The 12,305-nt window shown below is 42.2% G+C and overlaps 1 protein-coding gene across 6 annotated transcripts in view; it reads left to right on the forward strand.

The window, feature by feature from the left end:
* ripor3 (RIPOR family member 3) overlaps nt 1–12,305 on the forward strand; it is a 73,665-nt gene that overhangs the window by 54,389 nt on the left and 6,971 nt on the right. For all 6 annotated transcript variants that reach the window (XM_041888835.2, XM_041888836.2, XM_041888834.2 and 3 more), the window contains 5 exons: nt 5,893–6,570; nt 6,918–7,066; nt 8,737–8,896; nt 9,243–9,372; nt 10,267–10,428. In XM_041888835.2, coding sequence (XP_041744769.1) covers nt 5,893–6,570; nt 6,918–7,066; nt 8,737–8,896; nt 9,243–9,372; nt 10,267–10,428 — 1,279 coding nt within the window. The remainder of the gene's footprint in view (nt 1–5,892; nt 6,571–6,917; nt 7,067–8,736; nt 8,897–9,242; nt 9,373–10,266; nt 10,429–12,305) is intronic.

The following is a 12,305-nucleotide window of genomic DNA, read 5'->3' on the forward strand; positions in this document are numbered from 1 at the left end:
GTAGGTCTTGACCAGGTTTGCACACACTGCAGCAGGGATTTTGGCCCACTCCTCCATACAGACCTTCTCCAGATTCTTCAGGTTTCGGGGGCTGTCGCTGGGCAATACGGACTTTCAGCTCCCTCCAAAGATTTTCTATTGGGTTCAGGTCTGGAGACTGGCTAGGCCACTCCAGGACCTTGAGATGCTTCTTACGGAGCCACTCCTTAGTTGCCCTGGCTGTGTGTTTCAGGTCGTTGTCATGCTGGAAGACCCAGCCACGACCCATCTTCAATGCTCTTACTGAGGGAAGGAGGTTGTTGGCCAAGATCTCGCGATACATGGCCCCATCCATCCTCCCCTCAATACGGTGCAGTCGTCCTGTCCCCTTTGCAGAAAAGCATCCCCAAAGAATGATGTTTCCATCTCCATGCTTCACGGTTGGGACGGTGTTCTTGGGGTTGTACTCATCCTTCTTCTTCCTCCAAACACGGCGAGTGGAGTTTAGACCAAAAAGCTCTATTTTTGTCTCATCAGACCACATGACCTTCTCCCATTCCTCCTCTGGATCATCCAGATGGTCATTGGCAAACTTCAGACGGACCTGGACATGCGCTGGCTTGAGCAGGGGGACCTTGCGTGCGCTGCAGGATTTTAATCCATGACGGCGTAGTGTGTTACTAATGGTTTTCTTTGAGAGTGTGGTCCCAGCTCTCTTCAGGTCATTGACCAGGTCCTGCCGTGTAGTTCTAGACTGATCCCTCACCTTCCTCATGATCATTGATGCCCCACGAGGTGAGATCTTGCATGGAGCCCCAGACCGAGGGTGATTGACCGTCATCTTGAACTTCTTCCATTTTCTAATAATTGCGCCAACAGTTGTTGCCTTCTCACCAAAATGCTTGCCTATTGTCCTGTAGCACATCCCAGCCTTGTGCAGGTCTACAATTTTATCCCTGATGTCCTTACACAGCTTTCTGGTCTTGGCCATTGTGGAGAGGTTGGAGTCTGTTTGATTGAGTGTGTGGACAGGTGTCTTTTATACAGGTAACGAGTTCAAACAGGTGCAGTTAATACAGTTAATGAGTGGAGAACAGGAGGGCTTCTTAAAGAAAAATGAACAGGTCTGTGAGAGCCGGAATTCTTACTGGTTGGTAGGTGATCAAATACTTATGTCATGCATAAAATGCAAATTAATTTCTTAAAAATCATACAATGTGATTTTCTGGATTTTTGTTTTAGATTCCGTCTCTCACAGTTGAAGTGTACCTATGATAAAAATTACAGACCTCTACATGCTTTGTAAGTAGGAAAACCTGCAAAATCGGCAGTGTATCAAATACTTGTTCTCCCCACTGTGTATATATAAAACAAATTAAAATTAAAAATATTTAAAAAATAATAATAAAGTGGTTGTCCCACTGGCTATCATAAGGTGAATGCACCAATTTGTAAGTCGCTCTGGATAAGAGCGTCTGCTAAATGACGTAAATGTAAATGTAAATGTAATATTTATATACATATATATATATATATATACATACATACATACATACATACACATACACATACACATACACATATATATACATACATACATACATACACATACATACAATTGAAGTCATTAAAACTCATTTTTCAACCACTCCACAAATTTCTTGTTAACAAACTATAGTTTTGGCAAGTCGGTTAGGACATCTACTTTGTGCATGACACAAGTCATTTTTCCAACAATTGTTTACAGACAGATTATTTCCCTTATAATTCACTGTATCACAATTCCAGTGGGTCAGAAGTTTACATACACTAAATTGACTGTGCCTTTAAACAGCTTGGAAAATTCCAGAAAATGATGTCATGGCTTTAGAAGCTTCTGATAGGCTAATTGACATCATTTGAGTCAATTGGAGGTGTACCTGTGGATGTATTTCAAGGCCTACCTTCAAACTCAGTGCCTCTTTGCTTGACATCATGGGAAAATCAAAAGAAATCAGCCAAGACCTCAGAGAAAAATGTGTAGACCTCCACAAGTCTGGTTCATCCTTGGGAGCAATTTCCAAATGCCTGAAGGTACCACGTTCATCTGTAAAAACAATAGTACGCAAGTATAAACACCATGGGACCATGCAGCCATCATACCGCTCAGGAAGGTCTCCTAGAGATGAACGTACTTTGGTGCGAAAAGTGCAAATCAATCCCAGAACAACAGCAAAGGACCTTGTGAAGATGCTGGAGGAAACAGGTACAAAAGTATCTATTTCCACAGGAAAACGAGTCCTATATCGACATAACCTGAAATGCCGCTCAGCAAGGAAGAAGACACTGCTCCAAAACCTCCATAAAAAAGCCAGACTACGGTTTGCAACTGCACATGGGGACAAAGATCTTACTTTTTGGAGAAATGTCCTCTGGTTTGATGAAACAAAAATAGAACTGTTTGGCCATAATGACCATCGTTATGTTTGGAGGAAAAAGGGGAATGCTTGCAAGCCGAAGAACACCATCCCAACCGTGACGCACGGGGTGGCAGCATCATGCTGTGGGGGTTCTTTGCTGCAGGAGGGACTGGTGCACTTCACAAAATAGATGACATCATGAGGAAGGAAAATTATGTGGATATATTGAAGCAACATCTCAAGACATCAGTCAGGAAGTTAAAGCTTGGTCGCAAATGGGTCTTCCAAATGGACAATGACCCCAAGCATACTTCCAAAGTTGTGGCAAAATGGCTTAAGGACAACAAAGTCAAGGTATTGGAGTGGCCATCACAAAGCCCTGACCTCAATTCTATAGAAAATGTGTTGGCAGAAATGAAAAAGCGTTTGCGATCAAGGAGGCCTACAAACCTGACTCAGTTACACCAGCTCTGTCAGGAGGAATGGGACAAAATTCACCCAACTTGTTGTGAGAAGCTTGTGGAAGGCTACCCGAAACGTTTGACCCAAGTTAAACAATTTAAAGGCAATGCTACCAAATACTAACTGAGTGTATGTAAACTTCTGACCCACTGGGAATGTGATGAATAAATCATTATCTCTACTAATATTCTGACATTTCACATTCTTAAAATAAAGTGGTCCTAACTGACCTAAGACAGGGAATTTTTACTAGGATTAAATGTCAGGAATTGTGAAAAACTGAGTTTAAATGTATGTAAACTTCTGACTTCAACTGTACATATAAACAGTGGGGAGAACAAGTATTTGATACACTGCCGATTTTGCAGGTTTTCCTACTTACAAACATGTAGAGGTCTGTAATTTTTATCATAGGTACACTTCAACTGTGAGAGACGGAATCTAAAACAAAAATCCAGAAAATCACATTGTATGATTTTTATGTAATTAATTTGCATTTTATTGCATGACATAAGTATTTGATCACCTACCAACCAGTAAGAATTCCGGCTCTCACAGACCTGTTAGTTATTCTTTAAGAAGCCCTCCTGTTCTCCACTCATTACCTGTATTAACTGCACCTGTTTGAACTCGTTACCTGTATAAAAGACACCTGTCCACACATTCAATCAAACAGACTCCAACCTCTCCACAATGGCCAAGACCAGAGAGCTGTGTAAGGACATCAGGGCCAAAATCCCTGCTGCAGTGTGTACAAACCTGGTCAAGACCTACAGGAAACGTATGATCTCTGTAATTGCAAAGTTCTGCTTTTCTGATGTATCAAAAACTTATGTCATGCAATAAAATGCAAATTAATTACTTAAAAATCATACAATGTGATTTTCTGGATTTAAGTTTTAGATTCCGTCTCTCACAGTTGAAGTGTACCTATGATAAAAATGACTGACCTCTACATTCTTTGTAAGTAGGAAAACCTGCAAAATCGGCAGTGTATCAAATACTTGTTCTCCCCACTGTACATATCCTTTTTTAAATATATTTCCCTTTATTACTTTCCAACCCCACCACCCCTTCCCTAATTGGAGTAAACTAGTGAACAACAACGCTTAGGCCTCTACTTCCAGCTTATACATACTATATACATTTTATGGACACAGTCAATTTTACAATAATTCTATTTTGCTTTTTTTTACTCCTGAACTTCCTCTACCCTCAACCTCTCCGATCATTTTCATGATGTCCATCCGGTTTGCTTCTATATGCCATATCTCTCCAACTGTGCTCCTTCACAAAAGCTCTCAACCTATAACCTATATACTTATTATGGACGCAGCCTGCCCTACATTAGTTATCTTGTTGTTATTAGTTGTTGTTAGTTGTTATTAGTCCCATCCTTCAGCTCTATTCAACACCTCCCATCTATCTCTTAACACCATCCATATTGGATTACTATTTGCCATATATTTTTTAACTGCACTGTGATGTTTCATAGGTTGGTGATCCCGTAGAGGTTAATTAAAGAGCATTAGTTCACTTCAAATTATGGATTATGCTCAACAAGCTGTAATGGCTATTGTAATAGGAGAAATTTACTGTAATGCTTTGTAGGTTGGTGTTTTATGCTGTATTTGTTGGGTTTAGATTGCTAGGTTGCTAGATTACGGAGATTTCATTTATAGATCAACAGTTAAGGGTGCTCTCGAGCAGCCATCAGATTTGCCACCAATGCTCCTTATAGGACACGTCACTGCGCTCTATACTCCTCTGTAAACTGGCCATCTCTGCATACCCGTCGCAAGACCCACTGGGATGCTTATTTATAAAACCCTCTTAGGCCTCACTCCCCCCTATCTGAGATAGCTACTGCAGCCCTCCTCCTCCACATACAACACCCGTTCTGCCAGTCACATTCTGTTAAAGGTCCCCAAAACACACACATCCCTGGGTCGCTCCTCTTTTCAGTTCGCTGCAGCTAGCGACTGGAACAAACAGCAAAAAACACTCGAACTGGACAGATTTATCTCCATCTCTTCATTCAAAGACTCAATCATGGACACTCTTACTGACAGTTATGGCTGCTTCGCGTGATGTATTGTTGTCTCTACCTTCTTGCCCTTTGTGCTGTTGTCTGTGCCCAATCATGTTTGTACCATGTTATGCTGCTACCATATTGTGTTGCTAACATGTTGTGTTGCTACCTTGTTGTTGTCCTGTCGTGTTGCTACCATGCTTTGTTGTCATGTGTTGCTGCCATGCTATGTTGTTGTCTTAGGTCTCTCTTTATGTAGTTTTGTGGTGTCTCTCTTGTCGTGATGTGTGTGGTTATTTTATTTTTTTTCAGCCCCTGTCCCCGCAGGAGGCCTTTTGCCCTTTGGTAGGCCGTCATTGTAAATAAGAATTTGTTCTTAACTGACTTGCCTAGTTAAGTAAAGGTTAAATAAAATACAATTAGATGTTTTCCCAAGCATGTCTCCCATGCACCTGTGCAATCCAGGAATCTGGAATGTGTCTCCAGTCCAGATGCCAGGTCTGGACGCATGGATGCAGCACATTTAACACCAAAATACTTTGTTTTTCATGATGTCTCACTCCTCATCCCCCCTTTTCTCTTTAAACTCTTGAAAAAGGGTGCTACCTTGCACCATGAGGGTTATTTGTCTTATCCTTATGTAACAGTTAGCTTCCGTCCATCTCCTTGCCCCATCCTGGACCCTCTGAACACATCGACAAATGTCACTCAGGAAGCATCGTAACCTGTAATTTCACAAAAGCCGCAGCTCTGGCAGAGCAAGGAAAACAACTGCTTCTAGGTTTCAGAGTGTGTGACGTCATCGATTTAAAGTTACTAGCGCGCACCGCTAACTAACTAGCCATTTCACATTGGCTACACATATAGGGGACTGCTTTCTGGTGCTATAGAACCCTCTGATAAAGGTTTTTCCATAGAGATCCTAATAATTCTATGGGGCTTTCCAAGAACTACCCTTCTAATAGATCTCTAAAGAACCATTTTGAAACATGGCTAATATATCTTTGGTCTTCTATCTAGTCCATGGTACGACAGCTCCAGCACGACCCAGAGGGCTCCTTCTCCCTGGTTTCACGGGAGTCTCGAGGGGTGTCTCTACTCAGCTACCTTGCTGACACCTCCCAGGCCCTCAACCCCACCCCCACCTACAGCCAGGGGGGCAGCCAGACCCAAATCAGCCTGATGGAGGACCTAGTCTCAGAGAGCAGCCCCCCAGAAGAGAGGACGTCGAGGGGACTTCCAGGGACTTCCGAGACAGGGGACGAGTGGCCCCCCACCGACCCGGACACTGGCCTCTCCTCTCCCTCCACACCCGGGGAGACGAAGCGGGGGTCCCTGCTAGCCCTGCAGCAGCGGTACAGCACTCCGGACATCCTCAGGCAGAATGGAGGAGGCCCCAGCCCCAGTTCCAGCCCAAGTCCTGGTAGAGAGACCGACACTGAGACTGTTCCAATAAGGAGCAGCAAGGAGGAGCCAGGTGTGGAGGTGGAGGTGAGGCTGGGGTACGGGGACAGTAAGGAGCAGGAGAAGGAGGCTCTAGCCAGGCCGGTGGTGACCAGTAACCAGCACAAGGGTCAGGCTCTGAGGATCAGTGCTCTGCTAGGGGAGCTGGAGTCCGCTCTACAGGGCCAGGAGTGCACAGAGAGGGAGCTGAGGACACTAGACAACCAGATCCTGCACCTCAACACCATATTAAAAGTGAGTGCATAGAGAATGCATGGACACAGGCTGTAACCTTTCAAACCCCTTTAACCCTTTGAAGCCGTTTCCCCCGACTTTCACTCTCCTAACAAATGTTGTTTATGATATTCTAATCCCTGTGAACAAGCATGTATAATAGAATGTATGGACAGAATGTTGAAGCCATTTACTGTAACACACTATCCCCTCCTGAATGAATTTAAGTTGGAACTAATTTGAGTTGACAGCAATTGAGAGAGCTGTTTTAATACGTGGAGGTGTGTGTGTTTGTGTCTGTGTTCATGCATTCATGCTTGCGTGCCTGTGTGTGTGTGTGTATCTGCACGTGTGTGTCACCCTCTCAGAATGACCTTTCCTTGCTGAAGAGCTCCTCTGCCGAGACACTGGCTGTGGAAGAGGAGGAGGTGCTGGAGAGTTTTGACTTCCTCTCCACAGACTTCAATGCTGATGAAGACGTCTCCTGTATGGGCAGCGTGCGCCTCAAAGACACAGGGTGGGTTATGAAGAGTCCTCATGAACGTACTCCCATTCAGCCATAGATGAGACTGTAGACAGTGGTGTAGTGGAGGGTATACGCAGGTATACGCCGTATAGCCTACCCACTTATTTGTCAGTGGGCATTGGGTATACTCACTTCTTAATCCCAATGATGCGTATCAAAGTAGTGTTGTGGAGGTATACACCGTATCAATTAATAAGGTTGATGGAACAGATCAGAATATTTAGCTTAAAATGTTGATAAATTATTATTTCTTCACATTTTAGGCGCAGCAATGTGCACACAGTTGTAGGCCTATACACGCAAATGTTCAAAAATGCAATGTGTGGGAAAACACTGTTCTAAAATGCACACCGCACATTCAAACGGTTTCATGGACAAAGATGGAAAATCCATTTGAAATTTAGAAAGAGGGGAGATCTAAAGATGCAACAGCTATCATGGGTTGCTAATATGACTATAATGCCTTTGGCTGCTAGACAATGAACGAAAGTTGAAAGAAAACCAATTGAACACTCATGAGAAAGTCTTTATAAAAGAATTGCCTCCACGTTTCTATGGTGGGATTTTGGCTATAGGCTACTTTGAAGCAAGGTAAGACATGCCTCATAATATGAAGTAGTACATCCAGGTTTCAAACAATGAAGGAACAGGAAAAATATAGCAATGCTAATGATACGCCTAACCATCTTTTGGTAGATGGAAAGGCTTTCTCAAAAACCTTCTCAATTAAATGTTTACTAGCTACAAAGTAACCTATACCTACCTGGCAGAATGATATCATGATTATTAGCATAAATCCAGTGGCCATTTGTTTTGCAAACTCCATCCCATGTGCTACAGAAACACTGCTAACCAAACAACTGTGCTAGGTGCCTGTGCACTTGAATGAAAGGGTAACTACACACAAAGAATCACGTCTTAGATTTTTCCCAGACCTCAAAAGTGGTCTCCTGATATGGTTTAAGCATTGTTATGCATTCCAGATTGATGCTGGAGACGGCAGACTTGCTCTCTGTCAATGACAGTAAGTAGCCATTCTGGGTTTTTTAAATAAAAAAAGTGTGACTTTAAGAGCAAAAACCTGGAGAAAAAATAAGGGGAAAATTCTGAAACCTGTGATTTTCTGCCACAGTTGACAGCCTCATTTATCTGTTTCAGTTGTAGGCCTACTATTAGCCTGCTTTCACAGTTGGGTTGGTCTGACTGTGAACGACCAATATGGGATTTATAATTGTAGGTTATTCACACAGGGTGCCTTTCCTTCGTTAGGTACATTTTTGGCAACATAAGAGTATACCCACTTCTCTAAGCTACAGCACTGACTGTAGATGAGACTAGCAGAGTAGCTTCATGGAGAAATATCCTACCCGCCCCCTTGTGGATGTGTAGCGCTATTGAATATGGGATAAATATTGGAAATCTATCATGAGATAGAGTAGCATAAATCCATGATCCCCATTTCAATCATACACATTTGTGAAATGTGATTTATTTTTTCTATCACACTATAATGACGTGGATTAATGTATAGTCTGTGGATCACCCAACCTGAGATAAGTACAGTAGGCCCACACTGTAGTATTTGGACCTACTGTAGGCCCTACTGTATTCCACTATGTATCTTTCATCCAATATTTTCATGTGTCTCTTTCATCCAATAGAATCAGCTCATTCCAGGAGAGCACGCTGAGGAGCCTTGGGCTTTTCTCTCAGGAAATCCAATCACGAGAGAAGCGGGATGTTGCCCCACTGACCACTGGGAACTATAGTCTGGACCATGCTCTGGAAACACACCTGGGCATCTGCACTCTACTGCTGGAGGTATGAGGCCTGTCCAATACTGTCAAACACAAGACGGCCATTTTGGTTGTTAATAGTCTGTGTTTCAATTATTTGTCCTTTCTCCCTAAGTGTGAGATCATGTACTTTTGGTGCAAGCATTGGATTGGTGTAAGCATGGTCCAGCAGTCATTTCCTTTTAAATCCAATGGGTAAGTGAACAAGTGCATTCTTCAGGGGAAAGGACAGATAATTGGGACGCAGGGAATAGTTTTCATTTAAAAACAAAGTAAATGGTAATAGTAGTAGTTACAGAAATAGTGAAAATTCAAGGTGTAACTATGCAGCCTAAAATCGAAAGTGTGTAATCAGTGGCTTTGATTTACAGGCAATGAGGAATTCAGAGTCAGCGGTAGTTCACAGGGACATTTTGGAAGAGATGTCACTCCAAGCAGAGGTACTTGAAAAAGTGAGCAGGTTGATGCTGGAGACGGCAGACATGCTCTCTGTCAATGACAGTAAGTAGCCATCTTCTCTCTTAAATGCTTTGTTTTGAGTTTTAGGGACTGGTTCAACTATTAAAAAAAAAAATGGGGGGGAAATGACAAAAATAGCTTTGTATGTGCCAGAGTTTGAGCCTGAGTCAACAGAGCTGCTTCTGGACCATACAAATGGCGAGGGTTTGAAAGCCCTGGCAGTACCTTCAGTACAGCACCTTCAGTACCTTCTTTCTTTAAAAACGCACCTTTTTAGCGTTGCTTTTCTTTCGTTTTTTATCCTCTTGTTGTGTAGTAAATATTTTTTTCCTGTGAAGCACATTGCATTGCCTTCCATGTCTGAAATGTGCTGTATAAATAAAGCTTGATTTGATTTGATTTCTCTCTGTCTCCTGCCCCACTGTAAAAAATAAAATAAAAAATATATGACAGGGAAGAGAAGCTCCATTTCCCTTTAAAAAGGAAGCTTTGCATATGACTAAATAAGTTATTATCCTAGATACTGGCTATAGTAATGAACATAAATTCTACTCAATTGTAATGGTTGCATAGACAGAATTACACAGTTAAATATACACAACAACTCTGTCAATAGTGCCCAGTGTGAAGCATCTGATCTGATTTAACATATCAATAAATGTACAGGTGTACGCTCTTAATTTGATGACTCTGCTGTCGCAGACAGGAAATGCAAACTTGTAGTGTATGCAAGGTTATAATTTCCACTGTAAAATGTCAGACTTGATTTGACCCCAAAAAAAATGTTTTATCAACCCTTACAAAAATGTCCATTAATTACTATCCACATAAAAATTCAAATTTCCTGTTGCTGCAGGATTCTTTTCTTGCTGTGAGAAACTGGTCGAATTAACATAGTATAACATCTGTATAACTCATCCTCTGATCTCCCCCTAGTTCTCCCAAAGGCCCAGAGACAGAGGGAGTTGCTGGTGTTTTGGGAGGAGTGTACAAGCAGTGAGTCGCCCCTCTGCTGCCCCACTGACACATTTGTCCAGACCCTGAGGAAACGCTACATCCACAAGGTCAAAGCCAAGCAGCCCGGCCAGCCAGACGCAGGTCAGCACCGTAGCACAACGGCTAACTCAATGGAAATAATAAGAAGGACGACAGCAAATGGCTACCATTTGGGGCGGGGCTTCAGTATAGGCCCTCTGTTCATTAGGTTTTCTGACCTGGTTGCTAGTCTGTTACTGCTTTGGCCACCTAATTGTTGTCTTGGTAGGGCTTCAGTATAGGCCCTCTGTTCATGAGAAATTTTTATGAGCTCCTGAATTTTTATGAGCTCCTGAGTGGCGCAGTGGTCTAAGGCACTGCATCGCAGTGCTAACTGTGCCACTAGTGATCCTGGTTCGAATCCAGGCTCTGTCGCAGCCGGCCGCGACCGGGAGACTCATGGGCGGCGCACAATTGGTCCAGGGTAGGGGAGGGAATGGCCGGCAGGGATGTAGCTCAGTTGATAGAGCATGGCGTTTGCAACGCCAGGGTTGTGGGTTCGATTCCCATGGGGGGCCAGTATAAAAAATTTATTCACTAACTGTAAGTCGCTCTGGATAAGAGCGTCTGCTAAATGACGTAAATGTAATGAGGTTTTCTGGACTGGTTGCTAGTCTGTTACTGCTTTGGCCACCTACTTGTTGTCTTGGCAGGGCAACAATATAGTGTCATTGAATTCAGAAGCAGGTACTCAGGCTAAAAGTGATATGTTACAGTATTAGTCACAATATCAAATCTGTTGATTGACGCAAAATGTCACAAATGGCAGCTGTCATTCTTTACCTCCAACTGCTCCTTTCGGTTTCGTTAAAACAGCTATGCCTAAGGTAGATAGAGGGGTCGTTCCATGAAGAGTTCCTTTTGCATCCCTTTGATATTTTAAGTAGAAATTATGCACCAATATTGCATTTTAAAAGCCTGTAATATTAAATGAAGAGAATTCCATTGTTTGTATATATAGAAATAAAGACTTGCTAAATGCAAAAGTTCAGCATTTTGACATGTCCCTCAGTGACTTCTAGGAAGATGTTAACCCACTTAACCCCAACATTTCGCCAAGTTTTCACCATCATTGTAAAGCCCTAGTTATGCTGTTGCTTTGAAATAGATAGTCATTTCTGATTATTATTATGTATTTCATGTAATCAGTGATTCATTAACGTTTGTCTCTCATGTTAAGGTCAGCCCTGTTACGTGAACTGAACTCTCGTTTTAATATGGTGAAACTATTCCTTTAAAAAACAAAACATTGAACATCTAATAGTCAAATCATAGTGTAAAAGCAGGTGAGCTGGTTATACTATTTTTGTATACTCTGTTACCCATAGATTTTTGGGTGAAGCTTGCATTCAATTGCCACTCTCTGTTGCACATAACAAGCTTCCATTCCCCCTGTTATAAGGAGATTTATGGCTGATTTAAGATGAAATCGTCAACCCTGTTATGGTCAACCCTGTTACTTTATTTGGCACAAAAATAGGCACTTACTAGGGGAGAGTCGGGTAAGTTGAGCCAAAGGGGTAAATTGCACTACCCTTGTTTCTAAGAAACCATACACAAAATTAGTAATTTGACCAATTATTTAGGAAGAGGTCATCATTTCATGGAGCCTGTGAAGGGAGAAACCACATGGAAAAAGTGGTAAGCAAGTTAGGTCCAAAAAAACTATTTTCAACAAGTCAAATTAATTAATTGTGTTAGAGGTTTCATGGTGCTTGTATCTAAACCAAAGTAGATCATTTTAAGATTGTTCTATACATCAGTTGGGGTCTCTATACGCTTCAATATGAGGTCATAAACCTAGCATGAATGTGCATCCTTGTAGCTGTGTGGGTTAATATATTCAAAATCGGGTAAGTTGAGACAATGGTTGAGCCAATGGCAAGTTGAGCAAATTGAAGCACACATTATCGCTGGGATATGAGGTAACAACAGGGCCT

This window comes from Coregonus clupeaformis, chromosome 10, assembly GCF_020615455.1.
Source record: "Coregonus clupeaformis isolate EN_2021a chromosome 10, ASM2061545v1, whole genome shotgun sequence".
NCBI lineage: Eukaryota > Metazoa > Chordata > Actinopteri > Salmoniformes > Salmonidae > Coregonus > Coregonus clupeaformis.